Here is a 20510-nt window from a genome sequence, read left to right on the forward strand (position 1 = left end):
CAGGAGCTCCCTTTTTCCAGGAGGGCTTATGCCTTCCCACTTGCACACTTTGTATGCGCCGTTGTGAATACTGTGTTCCCCGGACACTGCAGATCACAGAGTGGGGTATAGGGCTACTGTGATTGGCCCTGCACCATGTGATCCCTGTGACTAATCACACACGTAAACCCAGGCTGCAATGCTGAAGCCTGTGAAGTCTCTCCTGGTGCTGGGCACTGTACTACACACTGAAAAAGTAAAAATAAATAAATAATAATAATCCTTTACTGATCACTGCCATTAGAGCAGTGCAGTGTCACTATGGTGACATTCTACTGATCAGGTTAGGGATCATAGACACAGTGTCTCTGGGCATTGATTAGAGCAGTACAGTGTCAACATAGTTGCACTACACAGCCCTGGTGACAGTTATCTTTTTTTTTAATGTAAAAGTAAAAAAAAAAAATAAAATTACCAAAATAATAAAAAAAATGTAAAACATAATTTAAAAAATAAGGGCTCATTCACATCTGCGGTGCTCTCTGAAGAGCAATCTGAGTGTGGATTGTTCTTCAGAGACCATTAAACAGTTTTAACCTGCTATATGCTGGGCTGCCGCACCACAATCGTGTGCATTGTGTGTAGTTGCAGGGCAGTAACAGCAAGACCCTATTCACTTGTATGAGTTGTGCTTAGAGGGCAGTAGTGACCGACAAGTTGAGAAGCAGTTCAGTTCAGTCTGTCACAGCATTCTTTAACACCGCCACACCAGTCCCAGTATCACCATAAGGCCTCATTCACATTGGACGTATCAATGTGGGCCATTTTCATCCGCACAGGGATACACAGGTGTTCCTTGCATCCCTGTGCAGGCAGTTCCATTGATATCTATTGGGACATAGTGGCGGAACAACACAGCTGATGCTCCCAATCTGAAATCCATGCAGGTGTAAGACCCAAAACACAGAGAATGTGAGTTCGGGGACATACAACTGCATGGATGTCAGATTGGGAGAAACGGCTGTATCCAACGTAAATGGGACTGCCTGCATGGAGATGCATGTAACATCTGTGCTTTCCCATGTGGGTAAACGATGCCCTCATATGGGGTACACATTAATATCCCCCGTGTGAACAAAACCTAATAGTACAGCCAGTCACAGTGTTCCTGATCGCCGCCACATTAGTAACAATGTCATCAGACCAGTGCAGCCAGCAACAGAGTCCCTGATCTCTACCACATCAGTACAGTGTCATCATAGTTACATAGTTAGTCTGGCTGAAAAAATACAAAAGTCCATCCAGTTCAACCATAAAAAGAAAAAAAGTTAGAATCCTACACCCACAGCTGATCCAAAGGAAAAGTTACATTACATGAAATTCATTAGCAGGCTCAGCAGGTATTTGTGGGACTTTGCAGGGGAGACTAAGAGAAAGCTGTAAGCACAGATGCATATACAATTGTGTTCAAAATAATAGCAGTCAGTCATCACTAACCTGATCAATCACTGTATTTGGTAGAAATTATATTTCTACATGGCAAATAATTTACTAGCAGGTGTAGCAGAGTAATAGAAATCCAACAGACCCAACAGTCATGACATGCATGCTGCTGATTCTGTGTAATTGAATCACTAATTGAAAGGGGCATGTTCAAAATAATAGCAGTATGGCAATTATTGCCCTTATTTAAGGAAGGAAGGCAGCAAATGTTGTACATGCTGGTTACAGTGCATTTCTCTCTGAAATTCTGAGGAAAATGGGTCGTTCCAGACATTGTTCAGAAGAACAGCGTACCTTGATTAAAAAGTTGATTGGAGAGGGGAAAACATATAAAGAAGTGCAGAAAATGATAGGCTGCTTAGCTAAAATGATCGCAAATGCTTTAAAATGGCAACAAAAACCTGAAAGACGTAGAAGAAAGCGAAAAACTACCATTTGAATGGATAGAAGAATAGCCAAAATGGCAAGGACTCAGCCAACAATCAGCTCCAGGAAGATCAAAGAAGGTCTAAAGTTACCTGGGAGTACTGTTACAATTAGAAGACGCCTATGTGAAGCCAAGCTATCTGCAAAAAGCCCCCGCAAAGTCCCACTGTTGAAAAAAAGATGTGCTGAAGAGGTTACAATTTGCCAAAGGGCACATTGACTGGCCTAAAGAGAAATGGCACAACATTTTGTGGACTGATGAAAGTAAGATTGTTCTTTTTGGGTCTAGTGGCCGGAGACAGTTTGTCAGACGACCCCCAAACACTGAATTCAAGCCACAGTACACTGTGAAGACAGTGAAGCATGGTTGCGCAAGCATCATGATATGGGGATGTTTCTCGTACTACGGTGTTGGGCCTATTTATCGCATACCAGGGATCATGGATCAGTTTGAATACATCAGAATACTTGAAGAGGTCATGCTGCCTTATGCTGAAGAGGAAAATGCCCTTGAAATGGGTGTTCCAACAAGACCATGACCCCAAACACACCAGTAAACGTGCAACATCTTGGTTCCAGAACAACAAGATTGACGTTATGGAGTGACCAGCCCAATCCCCGGATCTTAATCCAATAGAAAACTTGTGGGGTGACATCAAAAATGCAGTTTCTGAGGCAAAACCAAGAAATAGAGAAGAACTGTAGAATGTAGTCCAATCATCCTGGGCTGGAATACCTGTTCACAGGTGCCAGAAGTTGGTTGACTCCATGCAACACAGATGTACAGCAGTTCTCAGAAACAGTGCTTATACAACTAAATATTAATTAAGTGATTCAAAGGAAAGCAAAATCTTCAAACATTTTTCAGTTTATATAGTGAATGTTTGAGTTTGTAAAGAAGAATACAAACACTGCTATTTTTATGAACAGTCTAATATTCACTTTTCTTCAATTTTTTTAGAGGAACAATACAAATTTGATATATTTTTCTTCATGTTTTTGAGGAATTGAGCTCAAAGGAATTTGAGCTTTATTCACTTTTTTCAACACACTGCTATTATTTTGAACACAACTGTATAAATACACTCACCGGCCACTTTATTAGGTCCAACTGTTCAATTGCTTGGTAAATTGCTAATCAGCCAATCACATGGCAGCAACTCAATGCATTTAGGTGTCTAGACATGATGAAGACAACTTGCTGAAGTTCAAACCGAGCATCAGAATAAGGAAGAAAGGGGATTTAAGTGAATTTGAATGTGGCATGTTTGTTGGTGCCAGACATGCTGGTCTGAGTATTTCAAAAACTGCTGATCTACTGGGATTTTCATGCACAACCATCTCTAGGGTTTACAAAGAATGGTCCAAAAAAGAGAAAATATCCAGTGAGCCACAGTTGTGTGGACGAAAATGCCTTGTTGATGTCAGAGGAGAATGGGCAGACTGGTTGCTGCGACATTCAGATGGTAGGGTCAGAATTTGGCGTAAACAACATGAAAGCATGGATCCATCCTGCCTTGTATCCATGGTTCAGGCTGGTGGTGTAATGGTGTGGGGGAGATTTTCTTGGCACTAGCAAGGTGTACCTAATAAAGTGGCCGGAGAATGTAAGTGCTGCAGCACATATTTTGTTAATGAGTTACCATTGTTTTGCCTTAATTTACAAGGGACTTGATAACTGTGACTCTTTGTGTATCATGCCTCTGTGATGACACAGAGTTCCTAGCTGCAAATACTGGATGAGTCCAAAAGTCTAGCGATCTGATGGTCTTGGTATAAGAGAGAACTTTTAAACTTCAACGGTAAGAGAAGCCATATTGTAGCAAGCACACTTAGTATTTCTTTTCTTTTTTTTTTTTAAGTTTCCAGAATGGGCTGTCAAGTAAGATTTGTCATGGCACAGTCATTATCCTTACAAACAGATGAAACAGCTTTGCAAACTAGCTTGTCTTCTGAAGCGAACCTCTTAAAAATGACTTGTTTGAACTGTTGAACTTTCCATAGAAGGGAACAGTCTGAATAAACCTTAGTAGGGATAAGGTGATCCTTTGCTTGGAACGTACCCTCTCACTAACATAAATCAAATGTGTCATGAGCTGGAAAGGCAATGAATAAAATAACAGTGCTTGAATTTTTTTTCTGTTTTCCTTTGTTCTTTCCCTAACCCAAAACCTTTGTGAGCAATTATAATTATCATTTTCAGGAAATGTCACTTGACGTGAAAACCAGAAGCCAATATGTCTGTGAGCAAATTTAGCTTTTCTGCCTGAATTATACTTTCATCATGTGAGATTTTTTAGTTGTGCTTCTTCACTTGACAAATATCAGGACAATATTTTATTTAATTGTAATCACAGACTATGAATTGTGCTACTTCACCCTGCTTAGCCACTTGTCATGGGTGACAATGTATATGGGTAATAAGCAATGAAAGCAAATCCCAGGCCTAATGATCTGGTCATATTAAACTGAAATTTGATTTCTATGGGCTACCACATTTTGCACATTACCATTACTTGGTAAATTTAATTTTTAACCCTCAGTGGGGAAAAGTGAAAGCTAATGCTGATTACTACGGTAGAAAGAACAGTGCAATATACTTTTGCTTATGTAACAGCAGAACTCCTGATTCACCTGTTTCCCCATCTGCTTTTGCCTCTGTTAGTTAAAGAACAATTCCAGGCATGGTATGTTTTTGCATAGTCACATTAGTCCAACTTGAACCAATGTACTGTAATAATGTACATTACCTACCTTGCTGATGCCCTTGGAAGCTGAAAATCACTGAAGTAGATACTGCTACTCCAGTGATCTCCATTTGGTTCTGGGTTCTGTGCTGAGCAGCAACCTGGTGCACTGGGAACACAGAAGGTTGGCCATTTGGCATGGCCCCATTAAGAGTATATTTTGCATTTTCTGAATGAATGTACAGCATTCTCTGATTGGACGAGGTGGAGAATATGATGTCACCGCACTATCTATTTACCATCTAGGCATTATATCTGCAAAATGTCAAAGTGGCACAACAGGGAGGTGTGAAACATGTTTATTTTGGTGCCATTTCCCCCAGCCTTCTTTCGCACTGCCACTACTGCATCGTGCAACCTCAATTTCAGTGTCTTTACTACGTATGTGCACACCATTTATTTCCTATTGGAATGTTTTCTCAGTTCACACCTGGCTCACAGCTCCCACAGTGCTATACCCTCCTGGGTTCGGCAACCTATAGTGCCTTGCGCAGAAGGCTTCACCCTTCCCTCTCTACAAAATCAATGCACTAGCAGGTGCACTGATCCTCACAGTCCAGAAACATACTGATGTGTAGAGTTCACTCTTGCTTAACAGTAGAATGAAACACAGGTCGCTGCAGCTCTCTTAACATCTTAACATCCACCGGGTGGCAGAATACATTTGGCATAAACAACAACAAAAAGAGAGCGCCAGACTGCCCTAGCGTAACACAATTTTGTCATAAAAGCTGGTAACAAATTCCATCCAATGCACTCACATGAAATAATAAGGTACGTGGCGCCGGCTGCACCTACATGCGCAGTAGGTCCCGCACGCCATGTGGAGTGATGGGAGTACAGAAGCTGCCTGCCATAATTACATACTTAAGAAGCTGGGTAACAAAAATGGCGATCTAAGAGAGGAGAGGCAGTTACACCCTGATGTGCCCGATGACCTTACTATTTCATGTCAATGGATTGGATGGAGTTTTTTAACTATTTTTTTATAACAAAATTGTGTTATACTAGGCAGGTCTGGCACTGTCTTTTTGTTTGTTGTTTAACCCTTCCCTCTCCACAACCTCAAAGATTGCGAGTACCCATTTGGAGTAATTTTGGACCACAAAAAAATCTGTGCTTCTACATTTGTGCTGTCAAAACAGGAGGACTACACACAGGTCGAATTTTGCTGAACTGGACAAGTTTTGAGCCATGTATACCCAGCTTTAATCTTTTTTTTCCTGGAGTTCAGCTTTAAATGAAAGTTTATGTGACCAGAGTGTTGCTTTGAAGACCATACAATAGGGCAAATTGTTTAAGGTTTCTTGTAAAGCAATATGAAGTAGCAAACTAAGGGCACTATTCCTTCCAAAGGCCAAATACTCAACTGAGTTGGGTGCTATAGGCAATATAACCACAGTATCTTTTCCTTGGCTCTTTAGCTCTTCTGTCTTATGAGTGAATAAGATGATGTCTGTCTTTGTCCTGTCTTTAGAGTATTGCAGCATAATTCCCTGGAGAAATTATAATATGTTGTTGTACAGTTACCAGGCTTGTGTGAGTTATAATTAATAGGTATACATCTGTTTTTCTATTCCATCACTCAGTCCCATGATAACCTCATCTTGTCCGATTGTATCTGTACATTTCTGCATTTCCATAGTATACAGAGTGTTCAGCTTTTCTTTAGCACAAAGGATTATCTCTGTGAATTTCCTCATGATCATGATCAGCACAAGTGCAGTTTCTTTTATGTGGCAATTAGCACTAAACAAGTGACACATTCTGTTTGGACATCCTACCGATGATCAAGATGGAGCTTTCGTCAAATAACACTGAAATAATTGCCTGCTGCATCTTAATCTTTATCAGCTTACTGGGAAACGCCATACTGATTTATTGCACATGGAGATGCATTACAAGACGCCTGCCTACATCTTTTGTTCTCATCTTCAGCCTTGCCTTTGCCCATGTTTTGAAGAATATTGTTGTCAATACTATAAACATTATTCTTAGTGCTGGATTTTCCCCTAATCCACTACTCTGTAAAATTAGGGTATTTATTGCATCCATGACTACCAAACTGGAAATCTGGTTTACCCTTTACATGGCTATCTTCTACTGTGTTAAGCTGAAACGGGTCATCCATCCTCTGAGGACACCTCCTAATGCCAAATGGCGCAAGCATCACCTGATCACTGTGTTTGCCTTGTGGATCATAGGGTTCTCAGTTTGTTGTCCTTACTTGGTATTTGTGCATGATGTACAAAGTTTGACCTCATATAATGATACTTCTCCTGTTCATCATAGCTTTCCCTATGAAGATTGTGATGTTCGGTTTACAGATGCCGTAACGGACATCTATTACCATCAGATATTTATGGTTGTTACTGATTTACTTCCTATTGTGGTTTTATTGTTTGTTTGTGGTCGCATAATGCTCCTTTTTTATGAGCAAAATCGTGCAACTTATGGAAACATATGGATTGGGCATGATGCATCTGAGACTGAGGTTCTGCGGGCTGCCAAAGTCATAGTACTTTTAATGCACATTGTCACAGCATTGTGGGTGGCCCATTTTGTCGTAGTCATGAGCATAAAGGATATAAATGTATGGTATTGGAGGTCAACTTTGCTCGTTGTCCTATTTTCTGGATATGCTAGCATCAGCCCTTACTTACTGATGCTAATTAATTACAGAATCAGTTTACAGATTAGGTCACTGAGTTCCTTCTGCTGTAATAACACTAACACAAGCAAACCACCCAGTGGTGGTCAAAAATCTATACCTGACAGTTCCCCTGCTGAAGACTGATCCTATAGAGTGTGGCGTTAAATGGATTGAGAGAATGTCATCTGTTTTCTTGGTTAGCTAATGTACCACAGCCATCATTGCATCTTTTCAAAGAGACTGAAAAAAATTCTACTGTACATAGATTACACAGATGATCATAGTTTATGTGCTTAACAGCTAAAATGTTTCATTATGATTTATAATTTTACAATATATTTTTCTAAAGTGGGTATTCACTTCTAAAGCATTTAAAATGATTTAACGTTTTCATTTTTAGTGCTTTTTAAAACTTTGCCTAATAATGAATTAGCCATTAGCTACCAAATTGTTTGACCTTTTAGTCAACTGACATATTTGTAAAAAAAAAAAAAGTTTTTTGTGCTGAAAAAAGATGTTTTTAGTGGGTTTTACCATTTACTGATACATATTTAAAATGTATGTAAAGTCTTGTTTTTTTTAAACATTTTGGATAAAATAGGAAAGATTATTTTTATTTACTGGGGAGATTTTATCCTCCTGGAGAGATTTCTCTCCACTTGTTATCTAGGAGGCATGACAGGAAATGAAGGGAAATCTCCAAAAACATTAAGGAAATTCCTATCTTTGTATTTGCCCCCACTTTTTGTCATGTTGAAAATGGCAAAATTTTGTTTTTACGCTTTAAAAAGTAGGTTTTTATATTCTGTGTGAATGATTCACTTTGAAGGAACTGATCTTGTTCATAGTACTTTATTTAAAAGGAAATCTGCTATAGACCTGCACAATTTAAACTAATATGTTGAGCAAAATCAGAGACGACTTTATCAATGAAGTCTGCATATCCAGGGGCGGACTGACAACTCATGGGGCCCCCGGGCATTAGGGGATCATGGGGCCCCTGTGTCCTTGCCCAAACTCAAAAAAGCCTATGAAAAGGTACCAGGGGCATCTCATGGGGCCCCCTACTGACCCCAGGCCCTCAGGCAGTGCCCGAGTTTTCAAATGGTCAGTCCGCCCCTGCGCATATCAAACCAATCAGTAGATATATAAATATAGTAGGCTGAACTTATAGTGAATGAAAATTCAAGGTCTTATGTTGCAGTTTCAAATTAAACCAAAGAAAGAAAAACTGGTGAAAACAGGCACTATCCACATAAAAATACTAATATTTACTACTATACCTCAGTTGATAAAAAAAAAACCAAACAAATCACCCCTACACTGTATAAAAAACTGACAATATTCTCATAGTATCACCAGGCATAAAATCCCCCCCCCAATCAAGTTGTACATGCATATGATCAAAATATGGATAAAAAGAGGGGAGCAAAGCTTATTCGTGTAAAACATGCATATATAAATGCCCATATATGATGGTAGGTATTGAATAAATTTGGACCTGTGCCAGAGCTGATTTGTCCATGCCAAAAGATATAAGGAATGCAAACCAGAATTAATGCAACAAACTTTCTGCCAGGATATGAATTGTACAGTCTTTGCCATTTGTTTGTCATCCATTGATAGGTAAGGCAAGGAGATTTCTGTTTAATTAATAGTAGACAGTGCTCATTCAGTTATATCTCGTATGTGATTGTCCATGCTCAGCAGCACTCCTCACAAATAGCAAGTATTCCACATGGGCATGTATATGTCTAGCTCAGACAAATTGGTAATATGAGCATAAGAATTGTTGATGAATGCTGAATTCATAGATATCGACAGAGTATCCCAGGTCTGGCATAGGCACTCTCTATCTCCTCCTCTATATTGTTTCTTCCACCCTCTGGCATATCAATGGAGAGCTCATATGTATTCAGCTGCTACGTGTTTGTCATCTATATGTATGATGTCTACATGTTTCATCCCAGGCATCAGGACTTTATCAGAAAATTAAGTTGCAGCCCCGCAGACTCCCAAAAATATGCATCGAAAACCATAAGACAATAAAACACTTGTAGAAAAATTTAAATAAATAAATACTTACCTTCCATGCCTAGGTGAGCATGATGACATTTGGCCTTCTCACAGGGTCCTGGGAATGGTGTAGATCCCAAATCTTGTGAGAATGTCCTGCAGAAGAGTGGAACATTTTCTACTGATATTTGTAATCCTGAGATTTTTCCAGAATCCCTCAGTGAGGCCCCATAATTTCCCAGGCACCTACAAAAAAAGTGACTTTTAAACATTGCCCTTCAAAATATAAATTAGTTTATTATAGATATGACAGGTAAGTGTACATAAGATCTTGTGGTATACATACCATTTGTGTAGACTGTATCACTGAACAAGGGCCCTCTGGGATTTAGGGGACATTTTTAGTAGCCATGAGTCAAATGGGTGCTGAGACCATAGGGGCTGATTTACTAACATTGGAGAGTTCAAAAATCTGGTGCAGCTCTGCATGGTAGCCAATCAGCTTCTAACTTCAGCTTGTTCAGTTAAGCTGATTGGTTTCTATTCTCAGCTGCACTTGATTTTGCACTCTCCAGTTTTAGTAAATCAACCCCATAGACCTGAGCACAGTTCACTTCTATCTACCTGTCAATTGGTAAACATTGAATTCAAGATTTTACTTGGCCAGTAGATTTCTGGGGCCCAGAAATTAATCATCCAAAGGGGTCTTTTGGTGATGCTGTCCGCCACTGATGGTGAACCAGAAACTGCCAAATATAACTGAAGGGAGGGGTGATTTACATGTATTGGAGGAGTCATTTTGTTTACTACTGTAAGGAGTTTTTCGTTGGTGTTACAGTGTCTGTATTTAGTGCACTAAAATTTTGCTTGCTCAATGTTACAGATACCTGGTTATTGATGCTATTTACCTGTAAAAAGATGTAAACATCATCCTAAAATATCTAATTATCCTTTTAGGCTTTGTTTAAAATAAATTGTAAGCAAGTGATTACATCTTACAAGCCAGCATATGAAAAGAGGAGAAATGTTTTCTGACAATTAATAGAGGAGTATGGCTGAAGCTTGTTTGCATGTCTTTTTGTACTCCTATGACCTAGAATCAGCGGACAACGCGCTAGAGACCACTGTTGGCTGAAGTCACACGACAACTCTAGTCTCTAAGAGGATCCCGACAATAATGTTGGGATCCACCCAGATTTCTGACTGGCAGCTGGCTCAGCCTCTCAACGCACTACTGAGAGACTGAGCCACTTGGTCCTGACCCCTCTCATACCCAGTGCTCCAGTGAGCACTGGAGGGGCAGATCACAGAGCGGTGACTGTCTGCTCTCAGAGTGGACTCGAACGGAACAATCAAAGGTCATGTGATCACTCAGTTCTCAGTCTTAGAGGTGGTGGGGGACAGTATGTATTCTTTTTTTTTTTCTTTACTTCCCACACTTCTCCTTTAATGATTGATATCACCTGATCATAGAGCACATAGCACTCACAAACAACCCCTATTAACAGTTCTATCAAAAGAACCTAGTTAGCGATGTCCTAAGTATATATTCTAACTAGATTCAGGATAATGTGTTCTTAATCTGTTTATGATAAGAAGTGTAGTGTTGTAAACCCATTTTATAATGTAAATTGATTAATGTTTAATACGGTTAGCAAGTATTTGGTGCCATGTTCGTTTTACTATGTGACATTCTCATGCTTACACTCACTGATACGTTGCTAAATTCTCTTTGGCCTAATGCGTTGTGAAATACAACAGCTATAGCAGCCATTCTCGTCCAGAATCCTGTGGAACCCTAGGGTTATCCCAGGGGTTGTTGGTTCCATCAGTTGTGGATGATTGACCTCCTATCTAAATATTTCTATGCCCAATGCCACGTGGCAGAGCCTGCAGCATAATACAATCTTTTTTAGCTGTCTGTAATAGCAGCATTCTGACCACCACTGTAAGGGGGCATTCTTCTCACTATCCACCAATATAAAGAGCTTTTTTCCTACTGACCACCAATGTAAGGGACATTGTTCCCACTGATCTCCAATTAATTAGATTTAGCAGGTGTTCCCTGAGACACGGAATTATCTCAAGGTTTTTATGGGGTAAAAAGGTTAAGAAAGTCCGAGCTGTTGCATCTCATAACAGCAAATATGTGTTTTTTCATAAAACCCTTTCACATCATTAAGTTTTCTTTATAGTCTAGGCAATGTTGCTTATATCTCTTACAATATTTGTTCAGAAAATAAAATAATTTATCCAGCTTTCTTTCAGTTGTTTGTTCTCCTGCTTCTGATGCCTTTGTTACCTGTCTCATATATGTGTCAACCAGTGGCATAGGTAGGTGCTGGGGCTAGGGCCCAAGGCTTCATATGGGTGCCCTAGGTTTCTGGATGTGAGTCCTGGGTATTAGGCCTGCAGCTGCCATTAATGTGTAGTCATGCCTGTACTTTACCTGTAACAGGTAGGTGGTAGAGATTTCAAGTGAAGTAGGAAGGCACTAGCATCATGCAATATCACAAGTGCTCCTCCAGGTGCCGTCCAGCTGGAAGGTAAGTGAGGAAGACTTTTCCTGGACTTTCAGCCATGCAGATTTAGGGTACATGCATATTGGGCTTAAAAAATGCTGCTTCTACAGGAGTTTTGTGTTTTGCCTGTAGAAGCAGCTCAATGTTATCCTATGTGTCAATGCACATTAGGACAATTAGAGGCATATTTTAAGTTCAGCATTTAGAGGCAAAAAAAATAACCCTTCTGCTATGCGTTTTTGAGTGGTGTTTTCCAGAGGAAAATACTAAACACTCTTAAATTCTCACTATGAGCGTTTTTTCTCTGCCAAAAGAACTGGCGTTTGTTTAAGCCCAGTGTGCATAGACCCCCAAAAAAAACAGAAGCAGCTATACATGCAAGACAAGTATTGTGCTGTATCTTATACACTAATATAATGTTGAGCTTCTTGTTGCGGTTTTAATTTTTTTTTGCCATGGCTGCTTTTATTATGCTGTTGCCATAGGATGGGGGGATAATACTCTGGGTGTGAGAATTGGGAGGTATACTCAAGGGGTCAATATAGGGCTGGGATAATTATTAGTGAAGAAACTTGATTGCTGCACAGTTGAGGGTAAGGAAAGGTGCTTTCACTACTCTACTCTACTCTACTCTACCGCAACAGTTTACAGATTTGCTGATGCCAAATGATTGCAAATACATATTTTACAGTTCAGCTTAGCATTAGTTTTAGTTTTGGGGCTAAAGGGACTTCAACCCAGTGGAGAAAAGTTTGTAAACCCCTGCCTCAGAGCATCTGTGGGCACTACTGGGTACCCAGTAAGAAACAGATTTTATAAGGGTTCTTAAATCTACAGTGTACCAAATTAGCAAATGTATACTGTAAATTTGTTGCATATTACAATCTGAACAGGATGGTTACCAAAGCACAAAAGGCAAATAATATATTATAAAACCTTATTTTATTATTTTGGCACATTTTTATATTTTCCCTTCACATTTGCTTCTGTAGAATTTTGCTTGTTAGCCTTAATTGTCTTAGTAAAAAGAGGGAATTCTTTATAGCCTGCGATAACTTTTACTGGACGCAAGTTGGTGTTTTTCTTAGAACCTTGGTAACCACAAAGGCCTGATTTTTATAAAAATCTTATGTGGTCTTTCAATTGTAGACACAGTCCAAAGTTACACAGTGGGATAGAGTAACTCATAACACATGGATACTCTGCTCAATAAGTTCAGCAGCAGTAGGGTCATCATAGTCATGCCTGAACTGTGAAGACGGCGGTAATTTGATGCAAGCACAAGACTCCAAATTGTACAGGTAGTAGCTCATAGGACATGATCAGATAACCAGTGGTTATACAGCTGTGAGCAGCGTCTGACAGCATGCTGTTCAGTTACCATCTGAGAGCCAAAAGACATCTTAGCCAGTTAAAGAACTATGTATTTTCATTGGATCATACCTATAATACAGGACAGGATATTTTTACAGACAAGGAAAGATTTAACTGAATTCTGAATATAAGTTAATGTAATGCATTTTTAATGTGGACCTGATTTTCTATGCTAAAGGGAACATCTAGAAATGATAATTGTGCCCAAGCAATAACCTGAAAAATCTTTTGGCTTGAATTCCACCTGAAAAATAGTAGTGTACTGTCTGTGCCTTCTGTCTTCCAGCAGTATATCTGCTGTATGAGATCATCTCTGAGGTGTACTTGCTGAAGAGAAGCTGCAGTCCAAGGATCTCTCTACTTCTGCTTTATCTATTCTGTGGATCTGTAATTTTCCATATTTCCTGAAAGTTTGTGAATAATACCCTACCCTACCCTACCCATCAGGGGCAGCCTTGATGCATGGGGTAGCCAAGCCCTTATCCTCTATGAAAATGACCTCCTTCACACACAAGGCATAGTAAGTCGGTACTGGGGAAAAGATTTTACTATTCCTTGTGTGTCACTGGTTGTTTGTCCTTTACTTGCTTCTTTTAGTACCTCTTTCACAATTCAGATCCTCCTTAGAAGCTTGAGTTTATGCTCTTTGTTAGGAGTAGGGGCAGAAGTATTGTACACTAAACACGATAGCTTGGCACAGGTATTTATGGCACAGAGCTTTCAGCACAGAGAACATTTGCAAATCTTGCCTCCCGTCTCACTGTAACTGTGTTCTATAGTGGCCCAAACACTAAAGCTCTTCCAACTCAACCCTTCCCCTTCCCTAATTCACCCCAAAACTTAACAAAAGTCGAAAATAGTGCCATGACTCTTAACCTATCACTTCATTTTTCATATAACTTTAATTTATTCTATTAACACTTAAAAACCATCACTTAAATTTTACACATGTTTCCAAAAAATACACAAATAGAATTATTTCTTTTGTAAGTGTATGTTATCCCAAAAATTATATTGCATAAGGGTGGATAGATTAGGAGATAATCCGACAGATTGTGGTAGGGAGTTCCATAGGATGGGAGAAGCTCGGGAGAAGTCCTGGAGATGAGCATGGGAGGAGGTGACATGGAAACTAGAGAGCAGAAGGTCTTGGGAGGATTGAAGAGAGCAGTTTGGTTGATATTTTGAGACCAGATTGGTGATGTAGCTGGGGGCAGAGTTGTGGATGGCTTTGTAAGTTATTGTTCGTATTTTGAATTTTATTCATTGGATGAGTGGAAGCCAATGGAGGGATTATCAGAGAGGAGTAGCAGACACTAAATGGTTGGTAAGGTGGATGAGCCTGGCAGCAGCATTCATGATGGACTGGAGGGGGAATAGCCTATGTAATGGTAAGCCAATGAGGAGGGAGTTGCAGTAGTCGGGAGATAACCAGGGAGTGAGTTAGAAGCTTTTTTGTATCATTGGTTAAAAAGGGGCGTATTCTGGAGATGTTGCCCATGATTTGGGCAGGGATTGGATGTGGGCCTGAAAGAATCCAGGGTTAACCCTAGCACCCTGGCATTCGGGTATGGGTTGATAGTTGTGCTATTGATCCTGACCAAAAAATCAGGGGAAGAGGCACATGGGGGAGGAAATATTATGAGCTCAGTTTTGGATAGATTGAGTTTTAGGAAGTGTCGTGACATCCAATCTGATATGTCTGTTAGTAAATCAGTGATGCGTGAGGAAACTGATGCGTGAGGAAACTGATGAGGTGAGCTGAGGAGAAGAGAGGACGATTTGTGTGTCATCAGCATAGAAATGGTATTGGAAACTATCAGCTGACCCAGGGAAGAAGTGTAGATCGAGAAAAGGAGAAATTCAATGACAGAACCTTGGGGGACCCCAACAGTAAGAGGAGAAGGAGAGGAGGAAGTAGAGTTGTAAGTGACACTGAAGGTGCAATGAGATAGGTAAGATTCAAACCAACAGAGAGTATAGTCACGGAGGCCAAGTAAATAGAGTTTTTTGAGGAGGAGAGGGTAGTCAACTGTGTCAAAGGCAGCAGAGAGGTCCAAGAGTAAGAGAATGGAATAGTGACTGTTGGTTTTAGCTGTTAGTAAGTCGTTTGTGAGTTTTAGGAGAGCAGTTTCTGTGGAGTGTTGTGGGCAAAATCCAGACTGAAGGGGATCAAGAAAGTTATTCTCAATGAGGTTTCAGCTCAGCCGATTGTAGACTAGATGTTCAAGGAGTTTGAAGGCAAAAGGCAGTAAGGAGATGGGTCTTAGGTTGCTAAAATTGGTGGGGTCCAGTGAGGCCTTTTTAAGTATGGGGATGATTAGTGCATGTTTTAGAGGGTTGGGGAAGATGCCAGTAGAAAGGGAGAGATTGAAGATATGTGTTAAAGATTGAAGGATAGAGCCAAAGGCAGAATGTAGTATTTGCGTGGGAACAGGGTCCAGGCAACAGGTGGTTAGGTGGACTTTAGAAAAATGTTTACCAACCTCCTCTATAGTAGCTGGGATAAACAAGGGAAGTATTGATTGTGCAGGTGGACAAGGAGTGTAGAGGGGTGAAGGAAAGAAAGTTTGAAGAGAGAAGATACAACTGTGAGGAGGAGTAGGGAGTGCATGTTACAGAATGGTGAGATTAGGAAGCAGACTGGGTAAGAGATGAAAAAGCTGGATGGGGAGACAGGTCAGCTGTAGTTTGTTTAGTATTTGGAGATGTCTGCTGTGACTTCTCGCTTTCTGCATTCGCTGAAGTGCAGAGCCGAAGTGCAATGCTCAATACTTTATCCAAGATGAATAATTTATCCAAGATGATAGTTGCCAAAGCTACCCCTGGCTGTGCCTTCCCTAAAGGCCTAAATTTATACTGAGTTGGGTGGGGGTATTGCCAATTCATGAATTAGTAATGCATAGGAGAGACACATGGCTAGCAAGGCAAACATCTCACACCAAAGGAGGACTACAAGAGACAGCAAGAGATCGGGAGGGCAGAGTTGTAAAGATCAGCTGATAAAGTTTGGTTAGACAATAAGAGCAAAATAAACATTACAGTAATATGAACAGAGCTAAAGATTTTGGAAGCAGCAAATATTACCAATAAGAACACTGATAGTAATGAATCAGCTTCAGTTAGAGGGGGATTTTGAAAGCAATATAGATTACCATATTGCACAGCAGTGTCAATTAGCAGTCATACATGGCATGTGAGATAGTGCAGATGGATATTGCTCGCAGATATTTATCATATAGCACAGCATTTTAGAATTCTTCAGTTCCTCCCAAATGCTTGTTGATCCTGCCAGTTCTTCATCACTAATGCTAATTCTGACCATGCCAAGCATGAAACCAGATCCATCTTGGTGTGGTGAGTTTGCATATTCCTTCTTCTTTTAAGATAAAGGATGCCATGCTTATACACGTGTCCTATATCTCCTAATTATAATTAGATTAGCAGCCGCACCCCCAGCCAGTGCTTCTTTGAATATTGCAGCTCCCAGAAGTTCCTTTTGACATGTTGCATCAGCCATATGGAACATAGCATACACAGTGGGGAGTGTACTTCTTGGCTGTGTGCGCCGAATAAATAAACCTGCCTACTTTGGAAAGTGACACACCTCCCACTCTCAAGAAAAAGGACAGTATAGAAGGCTTTGTGATTTTGTGACTGCAAAATAAAACTACTGAAAAAGGTTATTGACTTTTTGGAGATTATGGTGATTATGGTATAGGAACAATAGTTGATGTACTAACATATTATTTAGTTAACGTGCGTTCATATTGTAAATACTTGAAGTCATGTAACCTTGTGTTACCATGAAATATTGCATAAAACTTTTGTTATTTTAAACCAGTAGGTGGCTCTGTGGGCCATGTCCTGCATGTTTAATTTCTATCCTTATCTATACTGTTGGAAAAAAAAATCTATTGTTGACAGAGCTCAATAGTTCCAAGCTGAAATTTACATACCATTGAATGAGTCAGAGCAGTGATTAAATCATTTCCCTTCCTCGAACAGTGTTCAGCCATCTCTGCCCAAAGTTTAAATAGAGAGAAAAATTGTGTGATGGATGAAACATAAATCAAATGTTTATTTCTTTACCAAACATTTTATATAAGTTAGAAAAAAGCTATAAAATATTATTTTGAACATTTACGAACTTTGGCTGTCTGTAATGTAACCTAAAGATCCAAATAAGAGTGTCATATCCACTATTAGTTGTGACTTGTTGGCAGAGCTGGGAACTCTGATGCAACAATACTGTTACTATAAGACCAAAAGACGTTGCTGTGGGACTCTAGACCGAAATGTTCGTTTTGGATCGAGGGATGCCATATGGGAGCTTTAAAACGAAATTTTATTTTATCTATCTAAATGAGAAACCTTTTCACAGATTATGGAAAACACTACATCGACATTTTTCGTGTTATCAGACAGTATTATTTTCAGAGCTGATATCAGTACCCTATCTACAGTATACTAAAACATATGTAATATTTATGTATGAGTCATTCCATGAAAATCATACTTTTTTCCATTTTATTTTAATAAAAATAAAAACCAGGATAGGAAAGCTGACACTTGATGATTAAATTACGGCACTGTGAACTCTTGCATATTGTCTTTTATGGAAAAGTCATTATTTCTTATGGCAAGCTATTTTTGAAATCCAGTGGCAGTTTATAACCTGGAAACAGCCTCCAAGATTTTCACAGCCAAAGATATAAAATCTTTTCTGGATGCTGAGATTCACTTGCAATCTATCTGCCCAATACATAGATAGAGTCCAAAGTAAATCGGAAACTAAGGAAATGGATTCCAGTTCATAGTGTTTGTATGCCCTTAGCTTGAAACCCATATAATAAGGACTTTTAAACCGTAGTTTATTTCTTATGCAATGGCTTTGGCAGTAATCGGACACCTCCGGTGTATTTAATTATATGATTAGAAGAATGCCTTTGACCACTTTTATTACAACACCTGAGGGGTGTTTACTTTTAATCTTGAGTTACACTATGGCATGCTGTATTGATTAATATTCTGTTGTGCAATGGATTGTAAATATTGGGTTAAAGTGGTGCCATCACTACTGCTTTACACATGCTGTATAAAGCAGTTAGGCAGACGTATTTTATTTGACTAAAATACATCATATTAAATGACACTAAGTGCATTCATGAACATGTTAGAAGTGGCTCTATATTTATACTATTAGTGGTTTAAGGGAGTTTTTAATCAACGTTATTAAAATAAGTACCCCTTTATAAAATCCAGTACCCCCTACTGTATGTCATAGTTTATGTAAAACTTTTTTCCTTTTATTTCCTGTCCAGGATATGTAAAAGGAAATGAGAGGAAAACCCTTCAAATTGAATGGAATTTCCATTTTGGAAAATTGCCACAAGGACAAGCATTTCCATTCAAGAACTTTTTCCCACCTCTTGCTCTGGTGGCAACTCGAAATTATTTGTTTTCCCCTCACTTTTTCTCTCTGTGACAATGGATACCAAGCTGGACAGAGAAGTGAATCTTCCCACCAGGGTTACAGAGAAAAACAAATTGACAAAAGGTCTTACGCTTTCTCATTCTGTCCAAAACTAACCAAAATATGTGCTTTTACATACACCTATCTCAATTACCACCTGGAATGTGTGCATATATTCCCAGTACTCTGTAATTCTGTATATAATGTTTTATTTCTTCAATAAAACAACTATCATTCCCTGCCCTCATGTAAGAATGCTAGGTATAATTCTGGACTCTGACCTGACTTTTCAGCACTAAATCTGATCACTGTCCAAATCTTGCCACTTTCACCTCTGTAACATTTCCAAAATATACCCCTTCTTCACCGATGTTTACCCTCTGGTTCCAACTCCCTCCATGATGGCCTACCACTACACAGACTTACCCTTCAGTCTATCATGAATACTGTTGCCAGATTTAATCCACCTTACTAACTGCTCACTGCTCAATGCGTAAAATTAAAAATATTATCAACAACATACTAAGCCATCAAAAACTCTGCCCCTAAACTGCATCACCAATCTTATCTGAAAATGTCACCCAAACTGTCCTCTCCACTCCTCCCAATACCTTCTCCCTTGTCACCTCTTTCCAGACTTGCCTCCAGAGCTTCTTCAGAGCCTCTCCCATCCTCTGGAACTCTTTAGTCCAATATGTCCATCCTGAGGCAAGCCTTGAAAACGTATCTCTTCAGGGAAGCCTATTTTGGCTCTACCTAACAACTGAACTTTTATTTTTTCATCAATTCATACTCTTACAGTTATTACCTTTTGTGCCAAATGTCATTCCCTTATGGTTTGTAAGCTGTCGCGAGCAGGGCTCTCCTAACTCTCTTGTCTTGAATTGTACTGTACTGTATTGAATTGTACTGTAACTGTACTGTCTCCTGAAGTAAGACTTAAACCTGGGGTATCATAGAGTACCAGTAACACAGAACATATGGTATAAAACTTAGACAATTGCATTTGAATTTCAGAAGGCAGCTATATTCTTTCTATTTTATTCTATTCTATTTTAATCTTTTCTATTTTTTATTCTATTATTTTCTATTCTACTATTTTATTTTCTATTCTTTTATTTTATTTTCTATTCTATCTACGTTTTATTCTATTAATTTCTATTCTATTCTATTTTATTCTTTTCTATTCTTTACAAATTTCGAAAGATGACTCTTTTCTTTTTATTTAATGCTATTCTATTCAAAAATCAAATTTCATAATTCAAATTTTAGAAGACGGCCATATTCTATTTTTTTCTATTCTATTATTTTCTATTTCTTTATTCTCTATTCTATTCTTTTATTTTCTATTCTATTCTGTTTTATTCTATTCTTTTCTAAATTAAAATTTCAGGAGCTGGCCATATTCTAACAGTAATACACACAGTTATTGAAGGAAATCAGCAATAGTCAGCAATATGTTTACAGTTTGAATTTTTTTTCAAATACGTTTAGAATACACATTAGAATCTACTAATTCAGATAAAATGTTGTTATTTTGGATTCGAATTCATTACTATTGTATTTCAGAAATTTGGATACATCTAACTCTTTGAATAATTAAAATGTCCAAATTTCGATTCGGAACAAAACGAACTGCATGTGTCTAGTTTTGAGACCTTAGGCTTTTTTTCTGACCAAGGTGATCAAGGAGATCTCCTTTCTCCATAATTAGGATGTTGCCTTTACTTCTTTCAATATGGCTGTTAAGCATCCCAGGGTGGTTTGCACAGCTTGGATGTGGTTCATGCTATGCATGTTTACTTATCAGTTAT

At 39.0% G+C, this 20510-nt stretch overlaps 2 protein-coding genes across 5 annotated transcripts in view; both read left to right on the forward strand.

The window, feature by feature from the left end:
- Positions 1–20510, forward strand: part of SNCAIP (synuclein alpha interacting protein) — a 349013-nt gene that overhangs the window by 109374 nt on the left and 219129 nt on the right. The window lies entirely within an intron of this gene.
- Positions 6442–7452, forward strand: LOC149474667 (uncharacterized). The gene has a single exon (XM_089676798.1). The coding sequence runs from the start codon at positions 6442–6444 to the stop codon at positions 7450–7452; it is 1011 nt and encodes a 336-aa protein (XP_089532924.1).

This window comes from Staurois parvus, unplaced genomic scaffold (genome assembly GCF_062004578.1).
Source record: "Staurois parvus isolate SC_StPar_1 unplaced genomic scaffold, SC_StPar_1.0 ptg000004l, whole genome shotgun sequence".
Lineage (NCBI taxonomy): Eukaryota > Metazoa > Chordata > Amphibia > Anura > Ranidae > Staurois > Staurois parvus.